The sequence below is a fragment of the Dendropsophus ebraccatus genome, chromosome 9, assembly GCF_027789765.1.
Source record: "Dendropsophus ebraccatus isolate aDenEbr1 chromosome 9, aDenEbr1.pat, whole genome shotgun sequence".
NCBI classification, from domain to species: domain Eukaryota; kingdom Metazoa; phylum Chordata; class Amphibia; order Anura; family Hylidae; genus Dendropsophus; species Dendropsophus ebraccatus.
The window spans coordinates 28,985,653-29,005,127 of NC_091462.1; the positions used below are offsets into that span (position 1 = coordinate 28,985,653).

Sequence of the window (19,475 nt, forward strand, 5' to 3'; positions counted from 1 at the left end):
AACATAACCTGGGAATCGGACATCGACTGGTTGCGACTGTGACCTGGTTACTTTTTTTTTTCTTCTCTCTCGCGAGACCCAAAGTGACGTCTCAGGGTTAGGTTGTTCTAACCTTCAACCAAACCTGCTGTGTTGCTGCGCGATGAGCCGTGGCGTTATGCAAGGCTTTCAGGATGACGTCAGTTGCGCGACAGGAAATGTGCGACTCGGAATGAGACTGACACATGTCTTGGAGACTGGTACAGGAGTTTGAGTTGTCCTCTACAACCAGGAACTAATATATTGTCAGCATCACCTTCAGTGTAAGCCTGTCTTATGTGCTTGATATCTGCGGATATTTTTCTTAATGACTATTCTTGTTATTGCTGTGACCTGTGCTGTTGTGCTGCTAGTTTAAAGGGGTTGTCCAGGGAAAATCTTTTTTTTTTTTTTTTAATCAACTGATATCAGAAAGTGACATAGATTTGTAATTTACCTTATTGTCTTCCCATACTTATCAGCTGCTGTATGTCCTGCAGGAAGTGTTGTTTTATGTTCAGACTGACACAGTGCTCTCTGCTGGCATCTCTGGCCGAGACAAGAACTGTCCAGAGCAGAAGAGGTTTTCTATGGGGATTCATAGAAAACCAAGACAGTCTAAGGGCGGGTTCACACTACGGAATTCTCGCGGAAAATGTCAGCGGAATTCCGTCAGCTGTCCGCCCGCACGGGCACGTGCTTTTCCGCCGGCTCCATAGACACCATTCTATGGGCCGGCGTATTCCGCGATCCGCTGAAAGAAGTGTCATGTCACTTCTTTCAGCGTATAGCGGAATACGCCGGCCCATAGAATGGTGTCTATGGGGCCGACGGAAAGGCGCCCAGATGTGCGGGCGGACAGCTGACGGAATTCCGCGAACATTGTCCGCGAGAATTCCGTAGTGTGAACCCGCCCTTAGCCAGAGATGTCAGCAGAGAGCACTGTGTCAGACTGAAAATAAAACATTTCCTGCAGGACATACAGCAGCTAATAAGTATGGGAAGACTTGAGATTTTCACTGGACAATACCTTTAAATGAAAGCTGACTGTAAGTGAACTCATTTTTTTTCTACAGTTTGTGTTCAATATATATATATTAATTATACTATTGTGTTACTTGGCCAGTGAGTTGTGAACAGTTTGTTGAAACTCAGATCACAATATATCACTGCTTGTTGAATTGGATAAAGACATTACACTTTTGATACGCCACCATAACTAGTCATTGACTGAGAGGGCCAACCACGTTGGATGGAAGCATAGTGGCACAGTGTGTTCCTAGTGATCACCCTTCGCTTTAACAATCTGTGGGAAACACATTGGTTGTAACTCCAGCATTTACACGTTACTTCAAATCAATGGCCTTCCATAATGCACTGACAGTTTGGAGACTACAGAGAAAGGCCACATGCTTACTGTTAGAATTATCCCTCACCACAGTGCTTGATTTTCAGTTTAGACTATTCAGCACTGCTCAGTAATGTCCATGCTGCTTATTTCCAGAGTGTGTTTAAAGTGACTGTACCACCAAGCCCAGGCTGAAGCACTGGAGGCAGGCCGATCCACCCTTAGTGGGAAGAAACCCCAGCCCCTCCATGACGTGACTCCCATTAGAATCAATGGAACCCTATCATAGAGGGGCGGGAGTTTCCTCCCACTAAGAGTGGGTCGGCCCGCCTCCAGTACTTCAGCCTGGGCTTGGTAGTACAGTCACTTTAAAGATTATAGGGGAGGAGGAGGCTTATCTTCTGTGTAAAGAGAGACATCATAAATGCCAGTCTTTATCCATTACCTAGGACATACTTCTTAGCGTTAGATCTCACCACATTGCATAATTTGTAGTTTAGACTGATCAGCACTGCTCATTAATGTCCCCCATGTTACTGCTTTCAGAGTGTGATATAGAAATGTAGGAGAGCAGGAGCCTAATCTTCATTTACACGTTACTTCAAATCAATGGCCTTCCATAATACACTGACAGGTTGGAGACTGCAGAGAAAGGCCACATGCTTACTGTTAGCATTAGACCTCACCACAGTGCTTGATTTGCAGTTTAGACTGATCAGCACTGCTGAGTAATGTCCTCCATGCTGCTGCTTTTCAGAGTGTGTTATAGAAATGTAGGAGAGCCGGAGCCTCATCTTCTGTGTATGGTAGACATCATAAATGTTAGTCTTTATCAATTACCTTGGGGACATCGTAAAAGAGTTCTGTAATGTCCAGCAATAGCGCAGCTCCCTTTATGTACCCACACAACAGCTTATTCTGAAAATTTATGTGAATTGACATGTTTGCCAAATACAAATGTTTCACTTGATTTTCTTTTCTTTTACAGATGGCTATGGTCATATACCATCAGAACGTGTAATCGCCTCCTAAAATAACATGATCTTATTGGGAGAAAGGGATATTGATTTTCCAAGAGGATGGTGCAGGGAACCATGCAGAACTCTTCTGATTCTCTCCATTTGTGAAGGTCCTCTCCCCTAGGCCAGACATGTTCCGCTGGGGGAGGGCATTGCCCCTTTCGCTGCGCTTGTTTCAGGTGCGTAGTGTAAGTTCTGATCCGCTTCTGGATCAGCTGATGACCTGCACCAATCAGTTCCAGATCTTTCAGCTTGTCGGGATTCATAAGTCTAAGCTCACGGTGCAGCACGTGGGGTGCGCTATCAACACATTGTGGGAGATTCAGAAGGAGAAACCCAGCGCGTGCCTAAATTTTGAGGCCGTACGTAGTCACCCGGAATTTATTGCTCTCCGGATCCTGGCGGAAAATAAAATAGACTTTATGAATGACACCACCTTAGTGGACACGTTGTATGCGATAATAAGGTAATCTGTACGGCCGTTGTTATAGCCCTGCACCATACCATATGTGATAGACGTTACTCTGCTCTTATATCTCACTATTGTCTCATCTTATATTTTAAGGTTTAATGTGGAAGCCCATGACTCCTTGGTGCAGCAGCTTCTAGTGGAAGGCTGGAGAAGGCTGGAAAAGTAAGCTGGGTATAATACTCACTCACTAAAAACGTTTCTGTCACCGAAAAAACCTTTGGCATATCTTAACGCTGAGACCCTCACTGATCATTTCTAGAGATGAGCGCATCGGGTTCGGGTTCAAGTCGATCTGAACCCGATCGTTCGGTATTTGATTAGCTGGGGCTGCTGAACTTGGATAAAGCTCTAAGGTTGTCTGGAAAACATGGATACAGCCAATGACTATATCCATGATTTCCACATAGCCTTAGGGCTTTATCCAACTTCAGCAGCCACCGCTAATCAAATGCCGAAAGTTCGGGTTCGGATCGACTTGAGCATGCTCCAGGTTCGCTCATCTCTAATCATTAGATATAGTTAGTAGAAGCGCACATTGGAGATCTTCACTCCCTGTCTTGTTGCAGGACATGTGCTCCATTGTAAGTATATAGAGAACGTCTCCTACGGTGATCTTGCCTAATCTGTTTTAGGAGCATTTAGAGAGATGCTTTACAGCAAACCCCATGGACGGTAGCATGGACGGTAGACTACAACAGATGGGACCTGTCCCATACAGTTGAATGAGAAAGGCTTCTGGGCATGCTCAGTGACCTTTGCAGAGGTCATTCTACAGGGAGGGGGACGATGAGTTTTGAGCAACAGCTATTAATATCAACACAGTTACGACAGGGAAAGATTAGCAGACGAAAAATCGTTATATCGTTCGAATTTAAGCAATAATCTCTCCGATCAAAGGACTAAGGAAAATTTGTTGATGTGTAATTGATCGCATCTTTTGAGCTTTTGCATTAAATCATTGTAAATTGTTCGCAAATCTTATGCCGTATGTACACATCATTTGTTTGTTATTACGATGGTTCGTATACTAGAGTATACCAGTTATCGTTATTGTGATTGATTGTTACTAGCGACTATGGTCCAGTGTATTATGGCGAATGAGTTCAGGTCGTTCGTAAAAAAGCTTGTTTGCAATCATTTATTGATGACTCTAATCGTGTGCAGCTCTGTCCTTTATATTAGCAGCTATTACAACACAGACGGTCAGTATTCCAGGTTCCAAATTACCATTGTTGTTTATTTCTCCACAGGCAGAGGGTATGTTCACACTGAGGAACAGGCGAGGAATTTCAAGCGGAATCCACGCATAATTTTATGCGTATTCCACTTGACAGTCTGCCCGTACGGAACAATATCCCATTGTGTTTAATGGGATTTCCGCTCTGTTGTTCGCACGGCAGAAATGTTCACAGATCTGCTTTCCGCCCAAACGATTGACTTGTCAATTCTTTGGGTGGATTCCACTAGGGAAATCATGTAAAAGTTATTGGGGCTGAATTTCCACTTTCTGCTCCAACTCTGCCAAACAGAAAAACGGCCTTAGTAGAAGAACACCCATCTCCCTGCCATCTTTGAATAAATGTACTAGACTGCTTGACAAAGATCTGGACAGAACAGGAAGTCTCAGCTTAGTTTTAGGCCAAGTGTGGAGAATGAAAACAGCAAGATATCAGGATTAGATATAGATAGTACAATGGAAAATAAGAAAAGACCTCACCAAAACAAAAATTCTTTTATTGCTTTTTTTATTTATTATAGTTTAAAGTATAACGGCATAGATTTGATGTTTTCACCTTTTTTAGGTTTGAATCCGAGACGCTTTCCAAATTTTCAGTTTGTGTGGACAAAATTGATCTGGGCACCAGTCCACTTATGGGGCAGATAGCCAACGCCATGAATATGAATCTGAACAACATACAGAACGTCAGGTAAGCGTGAAGGTGGAGTTACTCCAGTTAATCCGGGATCCTCACAGATTGCTAGATAGAATCAGGAGAAGTCCTCGGTTTTGTGCTTCACTACTGACATGCTGCGCAGGATGAGCTCTATTATTAGTTTAAAGTGTTCGTCTCCTGTAGGGATCTGGGGAGTAAAGATCTTTTTACTTCAAAGGAGAACTCTGGTAAATGTTTTTTCTTTTCAATCAACTGGTGTCAAAAATGTATATAGATTTGTAAATTGTATTAAAAAAAAAAATCGCAAGTTTTACGTTACTTATCAGCTGCCGTATGTCCTGCAGGAAGTGGTGTATTCTTTCCAGACTGACACAGCGCTCTCTGCTGCCACCTCTCTCTTTATTAGGAACTGTCAAAAGCAGGAGAGGTTCTCTATGGGTATTTACTAGTGCTCTGGACAGTTCCTGACATGGACAGAGGGGGCAGCAGAGAGCACTGTGTCAGATTGGAAAGAATATACCACTTCCTGCAGGATGTACAGCAGCTGATAAATACTGGAAGACTTGAGATTTTTGAATACAAGTAATTTACAAATCTATATAAATTTCTGACACCAGTTGATTTAAAAAAAAAATGAAGGGAAAATTGCTGGAGTGCCCCTTTAAGCTTTATAAATATGATACTGGGCATTATTGAAAATGGTAGGAACAACGCATTCATTTCACTCATTTCTTACTTCTCCAGAATCCTGTCCAGTCTTATGGTCAAAACGTTCCCTGTCATCTCTACCAGGCTGCAGCATCGTCTGATAGAAAAGGCAGAGTCCTTACTAGAGAGGAGCAGTAACGTAGACGTGCAGAGTGTGCGCAGGATTGTCCAGTTCCTCTTCCTTATGAAGTATGACTACCAGCCGCTCTTAGATAAATGCAACCAGATATTTGTGCGGGACATCAAGAAGATGAGCACAGACACCATGTGCATTGCTACCAGTCTGTACCGGCAGACGGCCTTCCGGCAGCATGAATTTCTGGTGATGGCAAAGGCGTCTCTGCTGGAATTAGCAAACCTATGGAATGATGCTGAGCATTTCGGGAAAATATTTTGTGCCTTATTCCCAATGGCCTCCCAGGAGACTAGAAATAGGTAAGTGGTTCCTTATTCTGTCAGCTGTAAATCATGCTAAGAGCTGCAGATAACTCATAGGGAGACGCAAACGCAAAGTTATAAAATCAGCTGCTGTATGTCCTGCAGGAAGTAGTGTTTTCTTTCCAGTCTGGCACAATGCTCTCTGCTGCCACCTCTGTCCATGACAGGAACTGTCCAGAGCAGGAGAGGTTTTCTATGGGGATTTGCTGCTGCTCTGGACAGTTCCTAATATGGACAGAGGTGGCAGCAGAGAGCACTGTGTCAGACTGGGAAGAATACATCATTTGTACTTAAAGGACAACTCTGGCCAAAAGTATTTTTTAATATGTTATTACTTATGGAAAGTTAGACAAGTTTCTCATGTACATTAATTATGGGAAATGCACATATAGGGCTATTTGCCTTAATTTAGTAGATCATGGAGTGTTAGAATTCTCTCAGAAAACGTGACGTCACGAACCAGGGTGTAATTCCAGTACAGTCCAGCAGGGGGCGCTCTATATGTAGAACTCTATGGCACTATATTGTTTCTATGGATGTCTATGTAAAGTAATGGAATGGAATGTACAGTGCGCTTTGTTGATTGAATAAATTAATGGAATACTTTTACGGAGCAAGTGTCCTTGCTCCCCAAGTATTCCATAAATGTATTCAATCAGTACATTTGGAGGGCACCGAGCAGGAAGGGATAGAGGTGCCTGTGCATCTACCTACCCCCTCCCTCCCTGCTCGGTGCTGCTGCCACATATATACTGTACTACTCCTCCCATCATCTGCTCATAGTAGATGATCGGCGGGCTTACTGGTGATGGAGGTCGGCCCTGGTACTACTCCCCCCAGGGAGGGAGGGGGGAGGAAGATGCACAGGCACCTCTCTCCCTCCCTGCTCTGTGCCCTCCTAATGTACTGATTGAATACACTTATGGAATACTTTGGGGAGCAACGACACTTGCTCCCCAAAGTATTCCATAGATGTATTCAATCAATAAAGCACACTGTACATTCTATTCCAATACTTTACATAGACATCCATAGAAACAATACAGTGCCATAGGCTTCTACATATAGAGCGCCCCCTGCTGGACACTCCATTGGAATTAAACCCTGGTTTGTGACGTCCCGTTTTCTGAGAGAATTCTAACACTCTATGATCTACTAAACTAAGGGAAATAGCCCTATGCCCTATGTGCATTTCCCATAATTAATGTACATTAAAAACTTGTCTAACTTTCCATAAGTAATAACATATTAAAAACTCTCCTTTAAAGACTGGAGAGTATATTAAAAATAGATTTTAAAACATTTTATTTCTTCCGGAGTACCCCGTTGATTTATTTATAATTCCTTAAAGTTGCTTATAAAAATTGTCAAAAGCAGCAGAAAATATAAAATAAATAAATACATTTTTCTCTGTTGTCGTCACATGTTAACTATGTACTGTTAAAGAAATGACCTTTATGTTGTTTTCATGTGTTCCCAGACTTGAAGACGACCTTGTCATTCTGGCAGATAAGATCCATCATATCAGTTTGGTGTATATCCTGGAGACCATGGCAGAAGAAGAATGTAAAAATCCGATGCTTATTCAGAAGTAAGTTTTTAGGGTGTGTTCGCATGTTCAGGTTTTCTGATGCAGTTTTTTTTTTTATAATAATGGAGGATATGTATAAAGAAATGGCTGAGACTTCTATTTTGTCTATAGACAGTCACCAAGTAGTTCTAGATATCCAGACAGTCCAGCATGGTCTGTGGGCATGTAAAGCAGCCTGGTCAAAAAAAGGGTTACATATAATCCTGGCTTTGAACTGAAAAAGCTGCATCTAAATCCTGAAAGTGAGAATGCACTCTATTAAATTAGTGTCACATATTTAGCAGGATCAGTCAACAGTAGAAGTATAAATCATATGTGGCTAGCTCATAAGCTCCCCCTAGTGGAGGCTGCAGGCAGTCAGAATTCTATCAGTATGTCTATGCAGAGGATTTGGAGTTTCAAAATGGAACTCTGTCTGCTATAAATATAACGTTACAAAGAAATGAATCTGCGTTGAATGCTAGACCTATAAAGCAGGGTATTAATAAGTAGAAATTCACTTTATGCCTCACTAGTGTCTTTATTTTTGAGGTTTTGACCTGAATATGGGTTGAATAGCAATGTCTACTTCCTCTCAGTTACAGTGATATTTTTCTTTCTTGAGCTGGAGATTGGTGGTTGAATAGTTTTGCCTTTGGTATAAGTTCGAGGGATTCTCCACTTTTAGGCTTTGTTCACACTGTTGGAGTCTCTGTAGGCCAGGGGTGGGGAACCTTGGCTCTCCAGCTGTTGCAAAAATACAACTCCGATTATGCCTGGACAGCCAAAGCTAAAGCTCCGTATCCACATCCCTCTTGATGATATGTACATAGAGAAGTGTGTGTTGCTATGGTCCTGTCTTCCTCTTTCTTTCTGTTTAGAATCTGCTCAGCTATCCAGGAAAATCTGGATCAGTACCAGCGACTGTATTTATGTAAAATAACAGATGCCCTGGTGTGCCTGCCCTGCCAGAATTATCAGCTGTTTGCCGATTTACAGAAACGTCTGACTGCGTAAGTGGGACTGGGAGGCATGATGGGTAATGGGGTCGAGCAGGTGGTGGAAATAAAATTGTTTTCTTAGTGGTATAAATATTATCTAGTTTTTCATAATTTGACTGTTGGCACACCTACTGATCAGCTGATTGGAGGAGCCGCGGTGCAGGTTTGCCAGCCACAGCTCCATACTTTGAGTAGTGGCTGTCCTGGGTATTACAGCCTAAGCCGTTTCAATTGACTAGAACTGAGTTTCTCCGAGCTGTCATGCTAGGCACAGCCCCTATTAGGTATATAGAGCTACCTTTGGTAACAAAGGGGGCCCTATTGGATCCCCTCTGATTATTGATCCTACAATGCTAGGCCTTCAGTTTTGTAGTCCCAGCAAACTTCTTTAACCCCTCATCCTCCTTATTTTTTCCACAATTGTCACCCCCTCCCTTTTCATCTACAATGCTGTGTGGGGGCTGTCTTTTTTTTCTTTGGTACCATTTTGGGGTAAATGGGACATACTGATAACTTCTTGTGATTAATATTTATTTTAAAGTGGGTTGATGAAAATTTGTATTGGGGGATCTTTTTAATATATTTTTCAATATTTTTTTTTCCTCCATAGGAGGCTTGTACATGTGATTATTTGTTTGCTTCCACAATACACTGCAATACATTATTTAACTTGCATGAGCCACCAGTAAAACTTGCGTAAGCCAGGCTATACTACCAGATCTAAATAGGTAGCCATAGAGCTCCTCAGAATGTCCATGGCAGTGGACATGAATATCCCTAGATGCAGTGGCTGCCATTGTTCGGAACATCCAGGGAGGACTTCATGGTCTCAGTCTTGACACGAGAAAGTACCCACATGGCCAAACACTGGCAACAGCTGCAGCCTCCCTGTGATTGGCTGAGCACATCCGTGTGTCAAGACTTTTGGTGTGTTTACACAGAGAGATTTATTTGACAGATTTTAGAAGCCAAAGCCAGGAACAGGGTATAAACAGAGAACAGGTCATAAAGGAAAGACTGAGATTTCTCCTCTTTTCAAATCCATTTCTGGCTTTGGCTTCAAAAATCTGTCAGATAAATCTGTCTGTGTGAACGCACCATAAGACCAGAAAGTGCTGAGCAGTGGGACCAGGAGCGGTGTCAGTTTTTTTTTTTATTGTTTTTACCCCCGCAGAAGGTATAATGCAAAATCATGTAACTATAAAAAAATCATTTTCTTCATCATACATTTCAGGAAAAGTTGAATGATGGTCGTTTATACAGCTTCCATATAGTTTCTCACGCAGCGTTTCTAGAATTCAGAATATCAGATCTGACAATGTGATTTTCCCTTCTCATGAATCCGCACATAAAGCGGCCATTTTGGTTTCTCTCTCTCTCTCTCTCTCTTTTTCTCTCTCTCTCTCTCTCTCTCTCTCTCTCTCTATCTATCTATATATATATATATATATATATATATATATATATATATACTCTGTATATTTATGGATTCTGATTTGCTTCATTCCCATAGCTTTATGAGGACGTGTTATATTCCCACCGTTGTGGTTATGATGACCAGATCCCTGTCATTGCTGACCCTTACAAAAGTGGATGAGGCCATCCTGGAGAAGATAGACGCCGTCATTCCCCAGTGTGACCTCAGTGACCTGAACAGCATCGCCAACAGCGTCATCCGGTGGTTACAGCCGGTACAGGTGTCCAGGCAGAATAAATCCGGCCTCTATGAGAAACTCCTCCATAAAGTGAGCAGACACGGACTGGAGAGGATCAGAAACATGGACAACATTGATAACCTCCTGAATGAACTGACGTACATGATGAACGGGCAGTGGCTGCAGAACATGTTGATAGACGACATCCTGCACACCTGCCAGCGCCTGCTGCACCAGGTCACCTGGAGCAACGCACCATTTTTGGCGCTGGTTATTAGTTACTGTAATACCCTGTGTCCTCCGGTGCTGGACAGGATTGCAGAAGTCACCATGGAGAATATTACAAAGGTAGAAGCCGCATATATATATAGAGTTTTCCATATATTATATAAAGTAGTTTCAGATCACAACGTACCAGAATGGTCAGTTATTCCAACCTAAAAAAATGTTTCCTTATTCATAAATCGCTGCCAGGGCCGCCATAGACAAGCAGATGTAGTTGGGGGACCCCATTGCTAAGACAATAGAAAGTGCCTGATATTAGTATTGATACACATAATGTACATACATAATGTATATGGCCGCCTCCAGACTCTTCCCAGCAGATGATCTTAAACAAGTTATCCAGAGTTAGAAAAAACACAGCTTCTTTCTTGCACAACCAGCGCCACCCTTGTCATTAGGTTGTGTGTGGTATTACAATTCGGCTCCATTTACTTCAGTAAAACTGAGCTGCAAAACCCAAACTAAGTGTGACAAGAGCAGCCAGGAGAAGCACGTGCTTATGCTCTTCACTCCTAGGCTTGCTGTCCTTTCCGAGACAAGCTCCATAGACATATAGGGGGAGATTTATCAAACATGGTGTAAAGTGAAACTGGCTCAGTTGCCCCTAGCAACTAATCAGATTCCACCTTTCATTTTCCAAAGAGTCTGTGAGGAATGAAAAGTGGAATCTGGTTGCTAGGGGCAACTGAGCCAGTTTTACCTTACACCATGTTTGATGGTCAGTCGGCTCTCACATCTACTAAATAATAATTCTGGGTTGTTTGTATATACAGCACTTCTTATCTCCCCTCCCCTCTGTGACAAGGCTCCATTGATTTTAATGGGGCCACGTCACAGAGGGAAGGGCAGAACATCCCACTGGGGGCTGACTGTTTCAGGCCGGGAATAGACCGGCACCGTGCGCAGGAACAGGGCCACAGTTCAAAAAAAGGGACCCCGGCATCAACATTCCCACAGCGGTGAAAGTCTATTGATGTAAAAATCTTAAAGCGATGTACTTCATGGTACAAAACATTTTTTTTCATGATGTAGCAATAATGCTTTTTTTTCTTAGATTCATCCCACTGACCTGAACAGAATCTTATACGCCTTTGCCAATCTGAACTACGATCTCCCACAAGAAGAAAAGTTCTTTAATGTGTGCATTCAGCATATTCTCTCTAATTTAAGTAAGTGAACAATATGTGATCAATGCTGTTTCATTGATCGTTCTGTATACAGTCAGATGTGGTCGGGCTCCTCTCCTGGGATCATTACTTCACCGATAGCTAAAGAGTGAACTGTTTATACAGCGGGTTTCACCCAGTGCAAGCCTGTTTTCCTATTGTCTTAATTTGAGGTTTTGAAAGCCTTATTCACATGTATAGTGCAGATTTTGTGTGAATGTACAGTAATGCCATGTTCACACAACGTATATTTTCATAAGGTAAGGCGTGATTAATACGAAAATATGGTACCTTGCCGTCTCTGGAACCCCAACCGGAGCGTACACACATAGTATATGCGCCGGCCAGGATCTCTAGCAGCGCCGCAAACAACTGATGTGTCAGTTTTCTGTGGCCGCTATTTATTGAATAGCGGCCGCAGAAGACCCTGTCAGTGCTCACTATGGAGCGAGCTGTTCCGGCCGCATGCTCCATGTGCAGTGGGGAGTTTTGATGCGGGCGCGCACGGATGCGCTCGCATCAGAACTCGGCAGTACTGGCCAGGATGATCTTTAGTGAGACTGGACGTTCTAAGGCCATGTTCACATGCCTTAAGAGACTGGCCGTTCTGTGACTTGGCCGGGTCACGGAGCGTCCGGTCTCTAAAAAGATCATCCCAGCCGGTACTGCAGTAGCGGCCGGATGATCTTTCACGCCGCAGAGTTCTGATGCGGGCGCATCTGTGCGTGCCCGCATCAGAACTCACCACAGCACACTAAGAAACTTGCGGCTGCAGCCGTTCGCTTCATAGGGTGCACTGACAGGGTTTCCTGCGGCCGCAAAAAACTGACATGTCAGTTGTTTGCAGCGCCGCTAGGGGTCCCGGCCGGAACATATACTATGTGTATACGCTCCGGCCGGGACCCCATAGACAGCAAGCCAAATTTTTTCGTATTAACTACAGAAGTTGCAATCGGCAACAACGTCCGTAGAAATACGAAAAAATATGTTATGTGAACATAGCCTAATTCTGTATCACACATTCCATATGGATCTGTGCACATTCATTTTGTGGCTTCTGTTTAGAATGGAAACTGCAAAGTTCTGCTGGATCTTTGAGGCGACAAACACCGATGGCTGATCGACCCTATAGACTTATAATAAACACTGTTGTGTTCGTATAAGAATCAGTGGAATCTGCATTGGCGGCTTCCCACAGATTGGAGCGGAGACTTAAAATGAATGGAATTTGCCTAGAGGAATCGGCTGGATTAGCCTCTCATACTTCATACCAAATGCTCAACTTCAACACTTGCTGAATAGGGCTATGTTCACACAAAGTACTTTTTATGAAAAGAACGGTCATTCTTTTCAAATTGCAACAATTTGCATTGAAGTCAATGCAAACAACGTCTGTCCTCTCACACAATGTTTGAACAACGGCGGTTGTTTGCTGCGGCTGTCGAAATAATGCTTATGTCAATTATTTGTGGCCGTTGTCCATAGAAAACATGCAATTTATAGTTAAAACAACGGCCGTTGTTTACATGAACATAGCCTAAAAGATCAGGGAAAAGTAATTCAGAAAAGTTTAAGAAACTTCCTTTTTTTCATGTAGAGTATTACTCCTACTTTTTGCATCCAACATCCCACAGTCATGATAGTTTGGTAGTCTTTTCATAAATGTGATGAAGCAGATGAGTAGTGCAGTGCATTGTGGGAGGGCATGGAAACTGATGACTTTATGTATTATAAGGTAAGGTTGGTGTAAGTGTATCCTTTTTGAGGATAAATCTTTAAGCGAGTTCTCTACTTTAAACAATTTTGCCTTTTTAGAAGGACCCCTTGACAAGAGGCTGATTACAAAGTGTCCATTCTAATCAATGGGTTGTATGTGTAATGTAGGACAGGACAGGTCCCCCAGAGCAAGTGACACTTTTTATTACCACTCTCCACTTTAGCCAAGAGATGAGGGTCCTGAATAGAGAACTCCACTTTAATTAATTCCCTTATAGCTGGGATGGGGAACCTTCTGACCTCAAGCTGTTGCAAAACTACAATTCCCATCATGCCTGGACAAATGGGAACTGTAGTTTTGTAACAGCTGAAGGGGCCAAGGCTTCCCCATTCCGGCCATACAGGGTATAAGAGAATGGACAATTCCTTTAAGCTTCTACTTGTGTTTGTCTTGTTTCCTCTTGCAGATTCCTTCCCTCCCCATCTCATGGTCCTGGTGGCATTCACACTTGCCGTTGCACAATATTTTCCTGCAGAGCTGATCAAATTCATTTTCAACATTGGTTTCCTAAGCAAATTGGATTCTGAACTTGATAGTAAGTCTGATGGGTTCCTCTTATTCATCACACATAGGCAAATCCACTTCACCTCTATAAATGGGAACTATCAGCAGTTTAGCCGAATCTAACCGCCCCTGGCTGGCCTGCTTCACTGATAATCATTATAAGGGGTGGTCCGTCCATCCAGATCGGTACTTTGGGGAGTAGCCCCGCCCTCGGTGCTCCACATGCCCGTCCAGATGCAGGATTACACTACTGCATGGGGACGTGCAGAGGATAACAGTAAGAGACATACCTTCATCCTCAGCGCCCCATGCACAGTAAAGAGCTATCAGCAGGTGAGATTTGTCTAACCTGCTCATAGTTCCCTTTTAATTTCCACATTGGTCATTCATTATACTAGTCATATGGGGGAGATTTATTAAAGGGAATCTATTGGCAGGTTAAGGCGTCCTAACTAGAGTTGGATCCAAACCGAAGGGTCCTATTACACAAAGCAATTTTTAACGACTAACGATAAACGATAAACGATAGCAAACAAGATTGTTTGTTAACCAGAAATCGTTCACCATATTACACAGAACGATCGTTACTATGATCGTTGTTGCGATCGTTATTATGATCGTTTACTCCATCTGATCCCAGCAAAACAATGAACAATGTGCAATTACACTGAACGATTCTAGCGAACAAATGCCGAACTTGAGCGAATGAATGTGGAATTACAGCGAACGATTAATGCTAATTTTAGGTTCAGATCTAAATCAACGATCAACGACATACGAACGATTTTTCAATTATTGCCCGCAATTACACAGAACGATTATCGTTTAAATTCGAACGATTTAATGATGTTTCCGTCCCGTGTAATAGGGCCCTAAGTGTGCGGCATTCGATTAGCACTGGCTGCTGAAGTGGGATGCAGCCCTAAGGAGTTCTGGAAAACATGGATAACGTGCTCAAAGTTTGCTCACCTCTAATGCTAACCCTTCCCATCCTTTACAGCTTGCATTGGCGGAGTAGGATTTATTCATCTTCTTTCACTGTTTTTATTGCTTATAGCCTTTCCACCTGACAGAAGCGCCAAGATACGAGTGCGCCTGATGCAGCTAAATCGAGCCGTCTGCCTCGAGTGCCCCGAATACCAAGTCCCGTGGTTCCATGAAGAATACTGCCGGCAGATGAAGCAAAGAGGTGTGCTGCTGCTTTTCTTCTATAATGATAATTTAGGTGGATGGTTAGCTTTTTTTTTTTTCACCCATGCCCAGTCCCACTCTTGTTCATGACTTTTATTGTAGTTCATCCCTAGTGAAGTGAATGACTCTGAACTGCAATACAAGAGAGTGGCTTCAAGGGGAATAAAAGGTTGACTATTTCCCTCTAATCTCTTACAGCGGCTAAGAAGATATTTTTAGGCCTTGTCTGAAATTTGATCTGTATATGATGGATGGAACCTAAGCCGCACATATACATACCAGGGCCCTGACTAATGTACAGGGCAGAGATATACAATCCTGACTGATAGTCCTGGGATTTGTTATGGTTCAGTGGAGTATATATAATCAGTACTAGGTCAGGATTTGGATACTCTATATTATCAATCATGAGGTAGAGACATTTGTGTGGTTGTAATGAATTTTCCGTACTGTTCATTCTCCACATAGTCTTTATTTAACATTTCCTGCCATAGTCAATAATCATCTGACCGAGATGGGAAAGCTCTTTCAGATGGGTTTTCTGCCCCCCTTCCCTCAGATAGCAGCAGGCAGGGAGAGAGAGTTATACATGGCAGATGTGGACAGTGGGGAGAGCATACATGGAGAGCTGGCTGTAGATGGGGAGGAAGGGCAAATACAAGGCAGTTTGCAAATTATATTTCTTAGTATTTATTTTTTGCCAGATACAAACAACAAAAGATCCATATATCATCAGATCCACCTATTTCTGGGAGATCTCCTTGGAGGAATCAATTATGCCAAGATGTTTGTAACCACTCCATATTACTATACAGTAGGTAAGAGTCTGATACGTTTTCTTATTTTTATTTATTTATTTTTACATAAATATGACCTAACATTTTATATTACATATTCTGCCTGTACTTAATCAGATATGTCAAAGTATTAAATATTTTTTATTTCAAAATTTCGCTTTCTAGTTTAGAAATCTATTTTCAAATGCTGTATTTACCCCTTAAAGGAGAAGTCCGACCAGACCCAATTTTTTTAGCATGTTCTAAAGGGTGGGGGGGGGGGGGGGGTGGCGGGTAAAAGAAATCATGTTTTCTTACCTCCCCCGCTCCAGTGCTGGTGGCCGCATCCTGCCGCTCTGGTCCATGAGTCCCCAGCCGTTTCCTGGTCTAAGCAGGGACTCCGGAGCGGAGGTATGCAGCCACCAGTCCCCCTTTAGGACTTGCTAAAAAAATGGGTCTGGTCGGACTTCTCCTTTAAGGGTGTGATGACAATATAAGGGTTATTAAATGCAATTATCAAATACAAAGCCAGGACTGGATTTGAAGAGAAGTCTCAGTCTTTTCTTTATACATGTCTTCTCCATATATGATCTGTTCCTGGTTTTGAACTACATAACTGCATGTAAAAACTAGTATGTGTGCGCCGACCCTTGTCCCCCATGCAGGTAATTTCAGTGTCCCATATTATGGTATACGGGGGGTTAAGGGGGTAGGGGGACTATATGGCCACACACAGCTATATCCTGACAATCATAGGTGATTACTAAGGGATCAATAAGCCAGACCTGAGGCTATCAGTTCTAACACTTTGATGGTTGGATCCTCTAGACTTTGAGTGCCTACTGAACAAAAATAAAAAGCCTATTGCGTATGTGGATGAGAACAAGCTTTCCTCTAACATGGCGGAAGTACAGTGGGGCCTGGACAGTCAGATATTGGATAACAAGTCTTTGCCACAAGGAGCCCAGAGGTAAGTGACTGTGGAGTCTTGAATAGAGATGAGTGAGTGTGAGCTTGCAGCATTTGATTATCGGTGGCTGAAGACGTTAAAAGCAGCCCTAAGCCCTAAACCTGGTAAACATGAATCTATAGGAGCCTATGGCTGTATCCATGTTTTCCAGGACCCCCTAGGGCTGCATCCAACTTCTGCAGCCACCGGTAATCAAATGCGCACGCTCAGGTTTGCTCATCTCTAGTCTTCTTACTTCTGTGTGTAGATGTGTGCTGCTAGATCCTAGTACAACTCTGTTTGGAGCTTTCTATATCCCCCATTTATTTCAGTGTATTACATGTCTTATACTAGTATTAGGCATATCACTGTTTTATTCTCTCTTTCATACTTCCATTTCTTTAAAGTTTACAGGTCACAAAAAACTTTAAAGAGACTCTGTCAGTAGGTTTTTGGTGTCCTATCTCAGGGTAGCATAAACTAGTGACAGAGAAGCTGAACAGAATGATGGATCACTTACATTGTTTTATGCAGCTGATCCAGAGATTTTCTCCTGAATAACATGGACAATAAGTAGTCCTCTCCATTATGTGCCTGAGCTCAGTAGTCCTGGATATTCAAGAGAAGCAGAAAACTCCGCCCACTAGCTGCTGATTGGCAATTATCTATCCATGCTGTGTAAGTCATCTGTCAATCAACAGCTGGAGGGCGGGGGGAGAGGTGTGGCAAGAATCCTATTCTCCTGCATATTAGGAGAACGGCTGAACAGAATGATGTCAGTAATACACCGCTCTGTTCAGCATTTCTGGCACTAATTTATGCTGCCCTCATTTAAGGCAGCATAAACCCAGTGACAAATGTCCTAGAGACATGTCAAAAGTGTTGATCAGTCAGACCTTTGTTGATCAGATGCACAATAATTGTTAGATAGAAGCGAGAGAAACACTTGTCTCATTGTAGTAGTCAGGCTCCTTAAACTTACCCTAGAACCCGACTTTAAAGTGACAGTAACACTTGAAAGCACATTGTATATTAACACATGTTATTTCCTTCATTATTATAGAGTCGCCATTGAGTTTCTTAATCCAGTGGCATTTTGCAGAAACTCTTCCAAGATCAAGGGATTATATGCCATGAAGAAGAGACATTTGGAGATTCTGGGTTACTATGTAGTACAGGTTTGTTACAGATTGATGTCTTCAGTTTTAGAATCATTGAGGTTGAGTATCATGACTTGGTAATGTTATGTGAAGGGTGTACATACCATAGAGGCAGACCAGGTGAAGTTATGGGGCCCAGCATTCAATTTGGTACTGGTAATAAAATGTGCAGGACTCCTATCCACAGGGATATGCATGAATTTAGAAAAAAAGTAAATACTGTATAGATGGGATGGTCAGAACCTGCCGAGGTTCGGCTTTGTACGAACCCGAACTCTCGGCAATGATTCCCGCTGTCTGCCCGCTCGGCAATGATTCCCGCTGTCTGCCGGAGGACCGCCTGGAAAACTGGGATACAGCCATAGCCATAGGCTGTATCCCAGTTTTCCAGGCGGTCCTCCCGCTGTATCCACCCGCTGCACAGACAGCGGGAATCATTGCCGAGAGTTCGGGTTCATACGAACCTGAACCTCGGCAGGTTCGGACCATCCTCACTGTATACATTTTTATCTTTTATAAAAAAAATTTATTTTATTTTCATTAAAGGGGTTCATTAATTTTTTTCTTTCAAATCAACTGGTACCAGAAAGTGCCAGAGTTTTTTAATTTATTAAAAAGTCTCAAGTTTTCCCGTACTTATCAGCTGCTGTGTGTCCTGCAGGAAATGGTATTCTTTCCAGTCTGACACAGTGCTCTCTGCAGCCACCTCTGTCCATGTCAGGAACTGTCCAGAACAGTAGAAAATTCCCTTATAAAACCTCTCCTGCTCTCCAAACTGGAGAGAATACAACACTTCCCGCAGGACAAACAGCAGCTGATAAGTACTCCTTTAACTTTGATCAGATATAGACCAGTCACTATATAGACAGAGACCATTCACTGCCCAGCAGCAATCCTAATGATTCCCAGTATAAGTATTCCTTCTACATGTTTTTTTTTTTTTTTCCTGCCTTCCAGATTCCTAGTTTTGAATGGAATTCAATGGAACTAGGTACAAAGGACTCCTGGATTAACTACCTCAGGAAGAAGATTTTTGCCAATGAACTGTAACATGATTCATACATTGTAAATAAACTATTTTTTTTATGCATATTTGTGTGTATGTGGTGACTGAAGGAGCAGAATGAGTCAAATAATAAAGTTTTTATTTTTATTTCTATATATAGAGAGATATGGCTGAAAGCAACATCACACATGGGCCTGATTAAGCTAGTCTATGGTTTACATAGTGATAAAGAAGTGTTGTAGACATTTCTGTGACTTGAAGGAGGTTAGGCTGGGTTCACACTACGATTTTGCAATCCGTCTCTTCATCCGTTTTTGCAAAAAAAAAACAAAAACGGATGAACAACTGATGGGAAAAAACGGATGCATCTGTGTGCATCCGTTTTGATCCAATTTTCCATTATAATAAAAGTATCAAAACGCATCCTTTTTTAACGTACACAAAAGAAAGTTAAAAAAACGGATGCGTTTAGATCAGTTTTTTTTTTTTTGTAATGGAAAAATGGATGCACAGAAATGCATCCGTTTTTTCCATCCG

General features: G+C 42.5%; 1 protein-coding gene across 1 annotated transcript; it reads left to right on the forward strand.

The window, feature by feature from the left end:
- Position 1: 1 nt before the first annotated feature.
- On the forward strand, positions 2-19,022 carry LOC138800802 (FAST kinase domain-containing protein 1, mitochondrial-like). The gene is made up of 15 exons (XM_069982848.1): positions 2-302; positions 2,355-2,851; positions 2,951-3,019; positions 4,660-4,785; positions 5,497-5,895; positions 7,379-7,489; positions 8,350-8,481; positions 9,983-10,472; positions 11,464-11,578; positions 13,759-13,887; positions 14,914-15,045; positions 15,752-15,865; positions 16,652-16,793; positions 17,836-17,950; positions 18,890-19,022. Exons 2-15 carry the CDS (start codon positions 2,517-2,519, stop codon positions 18,980-18,982), a joined length of 2,502 nt encoding a protein of 833 aa, XP_069838949.1. The 5' UTR covers positions 2-302; positions 2,355-2,516; the 3' UTR covers positions 18,983-19,022.
- The last annotated feature ends 453 nt before the right edge of the window (positions 19,023-19,475 follow it).